Here is a 12,244-nt window from a genome sequence, read left to right as displayed (position 1 = left end):
TGTGTTTAAATTTAAATAATATTTTAATTTTTGGACTTTTAATATATTACGTTTTGATTAATGATAAGAATAATGCGTCGCGAAAGAAATTCTTAAGGATAGATAGGACGTAATCTGTATATATAAAATATGAAAAAAAAAAAAAGAAAAAAAAATTAAGTTAGATTATTTAAAATAAATTACGATTATGATCCGTTCTTTCATAATATACGTTCAATGGTCGATACACAAGCAGGTGGCATTACGCGCATTATGGGGTTAACGTGACACATCGCTGGATGTACGTATTTATATTATTTTTTAATACGTATTGTATCGACCATTTAGTTAAAAATAATTATGCAACTTAATTTGTTGCACCATAATATATATACTGTTTTACAATTTGATTGTTTGGATATAGAATAAATAGAAATAAATAATTATCAGGAACATATTTAGGAACATCATCGGAAAAATGGATTTGCTTTATACTGTCAATAGGAAAGCTTTCTCAAAATCATTTTCAAATCAAGAGAGGTATATTTTATCGATCAATTATTAACTGTTAAATCTATTCTTGAAAAAAAAAAAAGAACAATAATTTGAAGGTTATTATTTTTATCTAATTTTAATTTTCAGTCTTTACGATGGACAATCATTATGCACATTGTCTTGTCGTAATATTGCGGCATTTACGACAGTTACAGAATTAGAAGACAGTAATGGTAAAACATGGGGTTCGCATGTTTATGTTGTTGATTTAAATATGCCTTGGCACGTTCATAAGTAAATTCAATAAATCATAATATGTCAAGTGATAAATATTACACTTTGTATGTTTTTATTCCAAGTGTTTTTTGTTTTAGGGTACTTTCCAGTAAACATTCAATTACAGCATTAGAATGGGATTTACCAGGTGACAAACTTGTGGTAGCTGATTCTGCTGGAAATGTTCAATTGTGGATGTTCAAAGATCATGTTCTTAATGATTGGATGCTAATAGGTTGTACTTGTTTTGTTGGTGAACACATATTAGGTGCAGCTTGGTTTCACAATGGAAAAAAGGTTTGAGAAATAATAAATAATATATATTGATCAGAAAATAATTGCGTGCATTTATTTTATATTTTCATTTTTTTTTTTATAAATATACATTTTTACAGACTGGTTTAGTAGCTGAAAAGAAAGATAGTATTCATTATAGTGAAAAATTTAATCATTTACCCTTTGCTCCTTCGGTAAGACAATTCGGAGGTAGAGCAGCTGAAGGTGTATTAGTAGTTTCGACAACAGGAATGGTTGGTGCTGTAATGATTACAAAAGACTTTCAAAATCCTATATGTTCCTCTACCGAAAGCTTAGGCAGTACACGGCACAGAATAACATCTGTTGATCTTTGCTATGGGAAAAGTTTGTATACTCATTTGTATTTTTTTCTGACAATGTTAAGTTGTTGACATATTCTTATTATATATAGAAAATTTATGTTATCGTAGATGGACATTTTTTGGTGGCTGTGAGTAGTGGTAGTATTTGCTTACCAATTAGATGTTATAGAGTATTGGTACGTAAAACTGATGAAAAGTGTACAATTACGTCACAAGCATTACCAAGTTTTTTCTTACAAGATGGAGCTCCAAAAGATAATACTTGTAAGTTTAAAATATTAAAATATTTGCTAATTTATATATTAATTGACTAACAATATCATATCTTTAGGTACAAATGTTACACATCTTAAGTTTGTAGTAAGGGAAGATGCAGATTCCTTAGTAGTTGCAGCAAATAGCGAAAATGGTGGTTTTGTAGAAGTTTGGGAATTAAGGGAAAAGTCACAACCCGTTCATAAATTATTTCAACCAAAGTCATTGGAACCATTTAAAACAGTAGTATGTAGATGTGTAAATTTATTTCAATGATTATGAATATTTAAGAAAAAATACGAATTAAGGTAAAAAATATTTTCTCTAGGTTTGGCAACATCAGTCACAATATCGTTGTCAGTCATCAGTTACAGCAATAACTACAACAAAATTGCCTATTGTTACAACTTTACCTCCACCAAGTTATGTTATAGTAGCTTTAGCAGATTCTTCAATTCATTGTCTCAATCGAGATTGTTTGAAAGAAGTATCGTACTCGTCATTAAAAATGGCATGGAGACAAGATGAACCTAGTAATAAATATTTTAAAAGTTCAATATCTTTAGCTCATATGGATATTTCATGGCTTGGATGCGTTCTTCTAGCATGCGATACTTATGGCAGTTTGTATTTGTACAAACTTTTGCCCGATGGGGGTTCGTTTTTATATATTTATCTTTTAAAAATCTAATTTTTTTTTAAGTATATTATATGAGGATAATTTTTATTGTAATATATATGTTTGCAGGACCATCATTAACATTAGGTTATGCTTGTACATTGCTGGAATATTGCTTAGTTACTGGTTTAGATTGGTTGGATGTACTTTTATGTTTAAGAGCCTCAATGATAGAAACATTATGCGAACGATTAGATGCTTCTTATACGAGGCAAACACAGCCCATACAACAGTACCTTTATGTGCAATTTCTTTGTATCAAAACATCTTTGTACAGGTATATATTAAATAATAAAACATAATAATCTTATCTAATTAAAAATGAATAATTAAATATCTTATGGTAATACAAACAAAAAATTAATTTTATCAATATTTGTTTATTAGAATGTTAGTATCAGGTCAAAACAAAGCAGCTGATTTATCCTCTTTACTTATGATACATTCAGTGGCAACAGCTTTTAAATCATTGTTAAGGCCGTCGGATTTAATATCTCATGACAAGGGACCTGCTGAAAGTTTAGCAGCGGTTATTACAGAACCTATTAGTGATGTCGATAAGGTAAGATATATTGTCTTATATATTAAATTCATAACTTTTTCATAATATGTAAATTAATAAGATCTATTTCGTTATTTCAGGTACTTTTACATCTTGATCCAAAGGAATTTACAGTTGAACCAAGTACATTACAGTCATTACAGCAATTGATTCAGTGGGTTGCAGATTTAGCATTAAATCTTCTAGCACGACTTCCCGAGCAACGAATGCAAATGAAAAGTGGTGGTGTTAGTATTTACAATATCATATACTTTTATTATTTACTTTAGAAGCTCTTCTGCAGAGTATAATTTTATGTTGTGCTTTTATACAGTATGAATTACTCAAAGATCATAAGGCACTTAATACAGTAAGAGAACTTCTTGTCATCATACGAATTTGGGGTCTGCTTCGTCCATCATGTTTGCCTGTTTTCCTACGTAGTGCTGATAATCTTGACGTATTGGCATTATTATTTCGATTATTATCCAAACTTGTTCAACCTAATGGTGAAACACAACAACAAATAGATGATGGTTTAATAGGTAAGTTTTCTTTTACACAAATGATTTTAATTATATAAAAAAATTGAATTAGGTATATTAAGTATCTTGAATATCATGCCATAGTTAAGAAAATATTTATATATATATATGTACATGGATTGTCACTCTATTTCTTATCAAATATATGTTAGCCTGTAGGAAGTAAGATAAAAATACCACTTCCTTTGGTTTATTTAGATATGGCCTGAAGAATAATTTCTTGATTTAGTGCTTGTAAATTCAAACGATCATATAATATATATAAATATCAACTAGTTATAGGGTTTCTGTATAATTGTTCAAACAGTGTGGTGTATTTGTGAATTAGTAATTAAATTTTAAAATTCATAAAGAATTGCATACCAAAGAAACTTCAAGGAATATGTGTTTATAATTCGATGAGACATAATGACTAACAAACTTGCTTTTAAACATAAAAATTCAATGGCTTTAAACGAAAAAAAAATGATATCAGAAGAAAGTGGATCAAAAAGTTCTTATTTATATTCTAAACCATTTAGAATACCAACTTTTTTAATTATTACATGTTGCATTTTTTTGGGATATTGGTTTATCATGTGCCCATTAATATGGGCATTATTGTGCCACTCATCTTTTATTACTCATGCTTGGCCTAAATTCTGGTCCATTATATTTTGGATAGTAGCATTAATAATTTGGATTCTTATTATGATATTTTTAATAAGTATTTGGAAATGCATAAAAGGTAAACATAATATTAATGTAAAAAAAAGATCATATGGATCAGACAGCACAAATTATCCTTCACAATCATTAGGAGAAGATATTCAACCAATGATAGCTAAAGATAAAAGCAATGATAAAACATCAATTGATTTTGATTTATCATCAAAAGATTATGATAAGAAAAGTATAAATAATTCCAAAGCAACTGACAATACAATCCAGAAAAATTCAAAAAGAAAACGTGATCTTCCACCTTTAGTAATCCACAGAAAAATGTCAAAAAACGACATTGAAAATGTTAATATAGTAACTACAGAAAAATCACCAAAAAAAGATGAAGAATTACAAATTGAGGATATACAAGAGACTAATGTTAATAGAAATTCTATAAAGAATTATTTGAAATTAGTAACAGTCACTCCATTGGAAGAAAATAAAAATATTATATCACCAAAAACACCAATGTCTCCAAGAGATTTATTTTTTATTGATTTGATAAGAGAGGCAGAAAAAGCCGAGAAAAATAAAGAAAGTGAAAAAGAAGATTTAAGTAAGAGACGTTGGTTTCTTCCAGAGCATACAATACCATCAATTATAGATTCTATTGATAGTAAAACAAATAATTCTGATAGTAAAAATAGTAAAAAAGATGATTCTGATAAAGATAATAAAGATGATGGAAAGCAAGTTGAGAGAGAATTGAATTATTTTATTGCAGATATAGAAAGCCCGAAAAATGAGAAAACTGAAATATTTATAGAAATTAATAAAACTTTAGAAACTGATAGCAAAAAAGAATCTATAGATCTTTGTACAGTTAAAATGAATGAAAACAATCCTATACTTGCATTTGAAAATAAATTTGCAGAAAAAGATGGTTTAAAAGAAAATAGAAACATGTAAAATGTAGATTCATTTATTTGTAGATTTTTATTTTTAGTTTTATAATCAAAATTAAATTTATTATAATTATTTAGAATATGTAAACATGCAAAGAACATAATAAAGCAATTAATTAAGTGATTCCAAATGATATATATATATATATATATATATATATATATATATGTATTTTGGATTTTTTATAAGCAGATCCTTATTTAAAGCTATGATTTACAAAAGCATATTTAAAAATATTAATTTACTCTAAATATTAACTTAATGTGACTATTTAAATAATCATACACAAGTAAATAATGTTGATCTAATAGATATAAGTAAGTTTGAATTAACAACATGGTGTCAGCATTCTCTTTTATTTCAGATGATTGTTGTCTGCTACCAAATCAAATAATGATACCTCAGTTACATCAAGGCAGTAGTATTACTGCTTTAACGTCACCAGTACTTTTTTATCAAAGTCTTCCTTTACAAGTAATTAAAAAAACTTTTTTCTTTTTATATATATACGCACAAGCGCACGCATACACATACACACACACACACATTTTTTTATTAATATTTATATAATTTTATAATGTTGAATTTAGTTGGAATATGGTATAGAACCCGAACAATTATTATTTACACCTGAATTAAATCCAGTGGAAGGCTGTATGCATAGTGGACAGGTAGTAGACACCATTCGACATTTATATCTTGGAAAACAACCACTTCTTGTTAAACAATGCACAAGGTATTCAGTAAAGTTGTATATGCAGCTTTAATACATATACAATATATAAAATATATGTATACGTATATATATATTTTATATAATGTTTTTAGATGTGGTGGAAAAGTTCAAGTTCAGAATATGACAAGGACAGCTGCTATCAGAGCATGGGATCAAAGATGGACGCGTGCTTGTCGATGTGGAGGATTTTGGAGAATCCATAAAACTTGTCTATAGACATTTATAAGAATTATACATTTTTTTAAATGTCTTTTTTGTAATATAGTAGTTGTATTAAGGTTTTCTACATTATATGTCAAATTAAAATACATTTTTATATTGTAATTATTATGCCAAAAAATAAATCAATAGTATTATCTTTAATTTTTATAAATAATACAGAATTAAAATATTTTTAATTATTTGATTTAATGGAGTAACTTTTAAATAATGTTTGTTTTTTTACTTGTATAAAATTATAAATACAAATGCATTGATTTTATTTTTTGTTTTCAGTATAGGCTGACCATGGCCAAATATAATAAAGCAAAATTAAGCAAAGAAGATATACACAAACACAGATATAAGTTATAGTTTTATTTCTTCATTATAAAGAACAATTATGTTCTTCATAAATAATAGTAAGATAAAATTTTTGAAATTATATTACAAAGTAATTTTGTATCGCTAAGGAAATATGAATTAGGCTAGATCCTGTTATAAGGTTTATATATCTCATTATGAAATCTTATACAGTATTTCATTCGTAAGTTTGTAACAATATATAATTAACAAAATATAAAAAACAATACACAAATCCTTTTTTTATCAGCACTCATGTGAATCATAATATTTAACCTTAAATTCATGTTCTAACATTTATTATCTTTATGTAGCCATGGTCAATTATTTAGATTATAATTATTTCTCTTTTTTTACTTCTGTCGTTTTAAATATATTTCAATGACTTTCTCCTTTTCTACCAGTAACTCTTTTGAATTCACCCATATTGGTTGTTGAGATTGGCGATCCAAATATAATCAACTGATCAATTCTAGTAGTGTCAGTACCAGCTTGATTGTTTTTGATAAAGATTTGAAGATTTTGTACATTTTGAAATTTCACATAACGCAAGGGAATAGGATTTCCTTCTTCGATATCTTTGGGCAATAATCTGCATAAAAATTTAATGTATGTATCCATATGAATACACAGTAGAATATAATAAATACTTACGTAAGATCTTGGACACTAGTATTGGAATCTGCCATATCAAAATCTATAGTTCTAGGTTGATTGATGAAGAGTTTAATACTCTTTGGTCCAGAATCTGTTGGTGCTTTAATTTTTAGGGAATGTACTTTGACAGCTTGGGTAAAAGTAATGGATAATATTAATTGTTCATCGCAATCACTCTCTAAATATCCATCATCAGTTGTTAGGCACTGCACGAAGTTGTGGTCATCCGATTCATTTAAACATTCACATTGTGTTTTTGCAATGAACGTATTTAAATCCATCTGTAAAGCAAACAATTTTTATCAAATGTCGTTAAAGGGATTGCATAAGAATTAGAAATTATTTGGTATAATGTTATTTGAAATGAATTTTATTATATTAATGTTGTATAAAATAAATGTAAAATTGTATTGTACTTATATTTATTTTCATGAAATTTTCGTCAATTATATCGAAAGAAATTTACATTTCGTCATTATTCAAAATTCATTTGGTTTGCTTTATATAAAAAAAAAAAAAATAAAAAAGATAATAAGACAAATATTAATTTCTTCATTTTAATTAATAGGTAATACTATATATTCAATTTTTAACTGAATGTAATATTCAAGGAAGAGTAAAAAAATTATGAACACTTTCACTTATTAAAACCATATTTGTTTGAGAGCTAACAAACAACTTGACAATTCTTCTTTTCATTAAGATAATGTTAAAAATTCATTGAAAGAAAATTACAACTTTTTTATGCTTATTGTTGATACTTATTCCAGTATAAAAAAATTGAAGCAAGAAATATCAATCCAAAAATATGATAGATATTATAATTATCCCGTACATGTCCAGTAACTGAACCCTCAGAATCTTCAGTATCACCATTGCCATAATATTGTTGTATTTTTGATTCAAGTCCAGCTGGATCTGCTCCTTGGCAAAAACCCAATTTTGTTCGGTTGCGATAGAAAATAAAAGTAGGCATTACACTGACGCCTTGAATGGCTGCAACTTCTGAACATTTATCTACATCTACTTTAAGAAATATCGCATTAGGATATTTTAAAGAGAATTGCTCAAATACTGGTGCAATTCTTTGGCATGGTCCGCACCTATAGATAATAAACATCAATTTCAATTCATATGATACTTGTTAAAAAAAAAAAAAAAAAAAAAAAAAAAAAAAAAATATATTAACATTTTTTTAATATTCTCGATCTTTCGATATATATATATATATATATATATATATATATATATATTGAAACAATTGCAAATGAGAGAAATTTTCTGGCTATGAATAAAATACAAGAAATTTTGTTAAAATTAAATTTAAATATTAATTTATAATATACACGTAGGTAATTTTATTATTATAATTAAGATATTAAAATATTAGCAAAGAAATGTAATATTTGCACGGTTAACAAGAAATCATAACCTCCAAAGAACTTACCACGAAGCTGTAAAGTCTACAACGACCAATTTTGAACCCATATTAGCCATTTCCGCATAAAATTGATTTTCATTCTCAATTACACGTATTGTTCCCATTTTCCTTTTTTTCCTTTTTCAAATGATTTTTTTATAACATTAATAAACGAGAAAACCGCAAAAGTACGGATTCAAATTATCGAATGACTGGCAGTTTCAGGGTCTTCTTAGACCGATCTACTGAGGTGGATTTACTAATGTCGCTTTGTACGATTTATATTTCAAGCAAAAGAATTTTCGAGTTATCATTCGAGTAGTTTCCTTTAAACTGCATTATCCAATAATGATGTATAGACAATGTTTTTATTATCGGTTATCGTTAGTACGATTTCTATATTACCGACAATATAGTAATAAAATATTTTCTTCAACATTAGAGAATATTATCTATAGAAATTACATATTACACATTATATGTATATATGTATATACATGTGTATATAAATATATATAATTTTTAACAAAAGATTTATATGTCGGTAAACTTTAGTTCTTTATTTTAAAGATTGTTATCGGCTGATTTCTTTGTTTTCAATCGTTCAAGGAAATTTCTGCTATTAGAAAATTTAGTTCCTAAATAAATTTTACATCTTGGACAACTGTGGACGGTATCTTTAAAAGCGATCAAGTAATACGGTAAGAAGCACATACTGTAACAAACGAAGAAAAACATTACAATAAATTATTACTACAGAAATTGTAAAGATTTTAAATATCAAATAAATATCTTACCACACTGGTAGTAACGAACTAGCTATTAAATGTGTCATGCAAGTGTTGTAATATTTTACATCGGTTTCAATGTAATTCAAACAATTTGGACACGTTGTTTTCGCCGAATGCTTCTCAAAATAAGTATGTTCTATAAGATCAATATATAGTAAAAATCACGATGAATTTTTTACGTACAAAAACGAAACCAACCAAACATCGATCTATTCCTTTTAATTCGTTTACCGTGCCATTTTCGTTCAGGATAGTCAAATATTTTTTTCAAAAATTTCCTATACCTAATTCTTCTTTTTCTTTCTTTATTAGTATCGGCGGATGATGTATCCGCATAGAAGGACATCCTCTGACGAATCAGGCCATTCGAGAAAACGTCTATAAAAAGTGAAGAAATTGATCATAAGCCTGGCAAACGTTAATTATCCAAAAATTCTGATAACAACAATCCGACTCGATAAATTGTTAACTTTATTTTTGAAGCTAGACGATCTTTTTTTTACATCTCTTTCTCTTTCATTTTCTCTCTCTCTCTCTCTCTTTCTCTCTCATATTTTTAAATTTGATTAAACAATGATTTTGATAAAACCCACGTAAAGTGCGATGTTGAGATGTAGATGGGATTTCGTTCTGTTCCATTATTTTCGATTGTTTAAATAGATCGGTGATAAAGATTTGAAAAATTTCGTGCTTGACAAAAATTGTGCTAACCTCTTCAAAAATAAGATGGCAAAAAAACAAATAAAAGAAAGATAAATGAGTCTTACCGTTTCTTTTTTTAGCTAATCGAGATTCGAAATTCGAGATTCAAAAGAAAGAGAGAAGAGAGATATATAGATAGATAGAGAAAGAGAGAGAGAGAGGGAAAGAGAGAGAGAGAGAGAAAGTTAAAAAAAATAGTAAGAGTAGAGAATTAATTTTAATTAGTTTATTTCATGTAAAAATTAATCGACAACTCGCTATATCGTTTAGCTACGAAATAATATTTGACCAACGTATATATCTCATGAAATATGCATATTATAAGCGACATTTTTCCTTGAGGTTATTTATAAAGATTTTGTCGTTGTATTTGTAGGAAAAAGAAAAAAAAAAATTCATGAAGACCAATCATGAACGATTAACGAAACTCATGAAACACGGAAACTATAGCGGAGTAGTTGCAGTAGATATCGAGTAGATATGTACGAGGATGGTGATGGGGGGTAAAAGCTGAGAGGAAGACAAAGAAAGAGAGAGAGAGAGAGAAAGAGAAAGAGAGAGAGAGAGAGAGAGAGAGAGAGAGAGAAAGAGAGAGAGAGAGAGAGAGAAGAGATGAGAAGAGAAGAGAAGAGAAGAGAAGAGAAGAGAAGAGAAGGGCAGAGAAGCATTGTCTGGGGAACGTGAACACTATTTGCTAGCAAAGTAGATTAGGTTGCTATTGATAGAGAGAGAGAGAGAGGAAGAGGAAGAGAAGGAAGTAAAGGTAAAGGTAGGAAGGACGAGTGTGTGTATATGTGTGTGTATGTACGCTCGCGTGCGAAAGAGAGAGAGAGAGAGAGAGAGAGAGAGAGAGAGAGAGAACTGTTGTGTTCTACGCGAGAGAAGGGCCAATATAGACGGCTGGGAGATGGGATATAGCAATAGAGTTTCGCTTACGACATATAACCGCGTTAGACGATGCTCTTTGTTGTATCAGTGCGCAATTGCCTTAAGTTCTGATCTTGTCCGATATTGATGTTCGAGAGGCCGGGGCAACCCCGATGGGCTACTAAGAGTTCTATTCTCCTTCTATCGCTTCTCGATCGAGTCCGACCACTTTAGGATCTTGGGAAGCCCGTGTTCCCGTCTATACCTCTCTTTCTCTTTAACCTTTACTTTTTTATTCCATCTTCCTCTTTACCTTTTTTATCTTCCCTAAATTCGCCTCAAATTCAATTTGACGCGGACGAGATTTCCAGATATTTCTTTCTCTCTTTCACTTCTCTTTTGAAAGCTCGTCGAACTTATAAAGATATTATTCGAGAAGTATTTGAGAAAGAGAGAAAAAGAGAGAGAGAGAGAGAGAGAGAGAATGATGAATATTATAAAAAAATCGAATGAAAAAATTAACAAACGTCGAGGGGGTATTATTTTCGATCGATTAAATACGTTGACTTTTTCGAGATAAAGATCGGTCTAAGCTAAGAGCATGAAGGTAAAGATCTTCGAGAGAATTAAGATCGAAACCAACAGGTTTACTTACCTTTCTCGTTCTCGTGCAATAACAGTCAAAGGGATGATCGAACCGGGACGCTTTGTAATATCATTGATCTCCAATGGAAGGAGCTTACCTTTGCTCCGTTAGCACATATAGATAAACGAAGGAAATTCGTAGGAGAAGAGATCCTTCCTTTATTGCTTTATGTAGAGTTACATATATAGAGCAAGTCGTTTGATTTGTAACGTTCACAATCTATGATAATGAAAAGATCAGTGTTAATACTTTCGTAAGTGTCGTTAAAAATTCGCTCATTATATTAATTAAGAATGATCTTGAAGATATTCGAGTCTTTTCATTTCCACGAATTCTTTTTCCGATATTCTTGAAGATTGATTTTTAACGAGTTACGTGACTCATCCCTTATGTATACGCACGTGCACTTTTCTCAAGGTTACTCTCTCTCTCTCTCTTTTTCTCTCCTTCTCTCTCTTTCTTTCTATTTTTCTTTCTCTCTAATTCACAATCCTCAACCGTCTATCTCAGGTGGTTATCTCATATTTCGAGTAGATCCGGTTGGTCCGATAGAGGATAAATCGGAATATTGGAAGCATAATAGAGAGTTTAATTAGGTGTCATTGGAACGGCATTCGTATTATCCGTATATCCGATATTCGACCATTTTCTTCTTCTCTCTATTCCATTGTTGGCTATGGGAAAGGAGCGAGATGAAAGACAAAGTCCTTGGCGATTCTCAAATACCGTGCGCGTGCACGGTTTCGAAGTTTCTAGTAAAATTGGAACAACGAGAGAAAACGTCCCTTGCCCGTTATGTTTCTGGCCGTCGAAATGAGAATTTCAATGTACTCATCTACGTATCGCATACAACGCGATAATTATTC

The 12,244-nt window shown here is 29.3% G+C and overlaps 3 protein-coding genes across 8 annotated transcripts; 2 read left to right on the top strand and 1 right to left on the bottom strand.

Moving 5' to 3' along the window:
- Window positions 1-38: 38 nt before the first annotated feature.
- Window positions 39-6,140, top strand: LOC124957072 (mediator of RNA polymerase II transcription subunit 16). 4 transcript variants are annotated; one of them, XM_047513719.1, is made up of 15 exons: window positions 39-280; window positions 442-519; window positions 622-768; window positions 849-1,047; window positions 1,146-1,392; window positions 1,479-1,634; window positions 1,702-1,871; window positions 1,954-2,281; window positions 2,374-2,581; window positions 2,692-2,866; window positions 2,947-3,093; window positions 3,180-3,390; window positions 5,363-5,472; window positions 5,589-5,734; window positions 5,827-6,140. In XM_047513719.1, coding segments are annotated over exons 1-15 (2,448 nt in total). In that variant the 5' UTR covers window positions 39-278; the 3' UTR covers window positions 5,951-6,140. The 4 variants fall into 4 exon arrangements, with proteins under 4 accessions (XP_047369675.1, XP_047369674.1, XP_047369676.1 ...); XM_047513718.1 differs by having other exon boundaries at window positions 430-519; XM_047513720.1 differs by having other exon boundaries at window positions 404-519.
- On the bottom strand, window positions 2,914-8,634 carry LOC124957076 (thioredoxin-like protein 1). 3 transcript variants are annotated; one of them, XM_047513729.1, is made up of 4 exons: window positions 8,400-8,633; window positions 7,788-8,055; window positions 6,950-7,233; window positions 2,914-3,348 (listed from the first exon to the last, which is right to left on the bottom strand). In XM_047513729.1, the coding sequence occupies exons 1-4, from the start codon at window positions 8,495-8,497 to the stop codon at window positions 3,330-3,332; spliced, it is 669 nt and encodes a 222-aa protein (XP_047369685.1). In that variant the 5' UTR covers window positions 8,498-8,633; the 3' UTR covers window positions 2,914-3,329. The 3 variants fall into 3 exon arrangements, with proteins under 3 accessions (XP_047369685.1, XP_047369684.1, XP_047369683.1); XM_047513728.1 differs by lacking the exon at window positions 2,914-3,348 and adding an exon at window positions 6,296-6,887 and having other exon boundaries at window positions 7,932-8,055; window positions 8,400-8,634; XM_047513727.1 differs by lacking the exon at window positions 2,914-3,348 and adding an exon at window positions 6,296-6,887.
- Window positions 3,469-5,367, top strand: LOC124957075. Its single transcript, XM_047513726.1, has one exon. It carries the CDS (start codon window positions 3,799-3,801, stop codon window positions 4,999-5,001), a length of 1,203 nt encoding a protein of 400 aa, XP_047369682.1. The 5' UTR covers window positions 3,469-3,798; the 3' UTR covers window positions 5,002-5,367.
- Window positions 8,635-12,244: the final 3,610 nt, after the last annotated feature.

The sequence above is a fragment of the Vespa velutina genome, chromosome 24 (assembly GCF_912470025.1).
Source record: "Vespa velutina chromosome 24, iVesVel2.1, whole genome shotgun sequence".
NCBI classification, from domain to species: domain Eukaryota; kingdom Metazoa; phylum Arthropoda; class Insecta; order Hymenoptera; family Vespidae; genus Vespa; species Vespa velutina.
The sequence above is the reverse complement of the archived record's forward strand: the minus strand, read 5'-3'. Positions and strand labels throughout refer to the sequence as shown.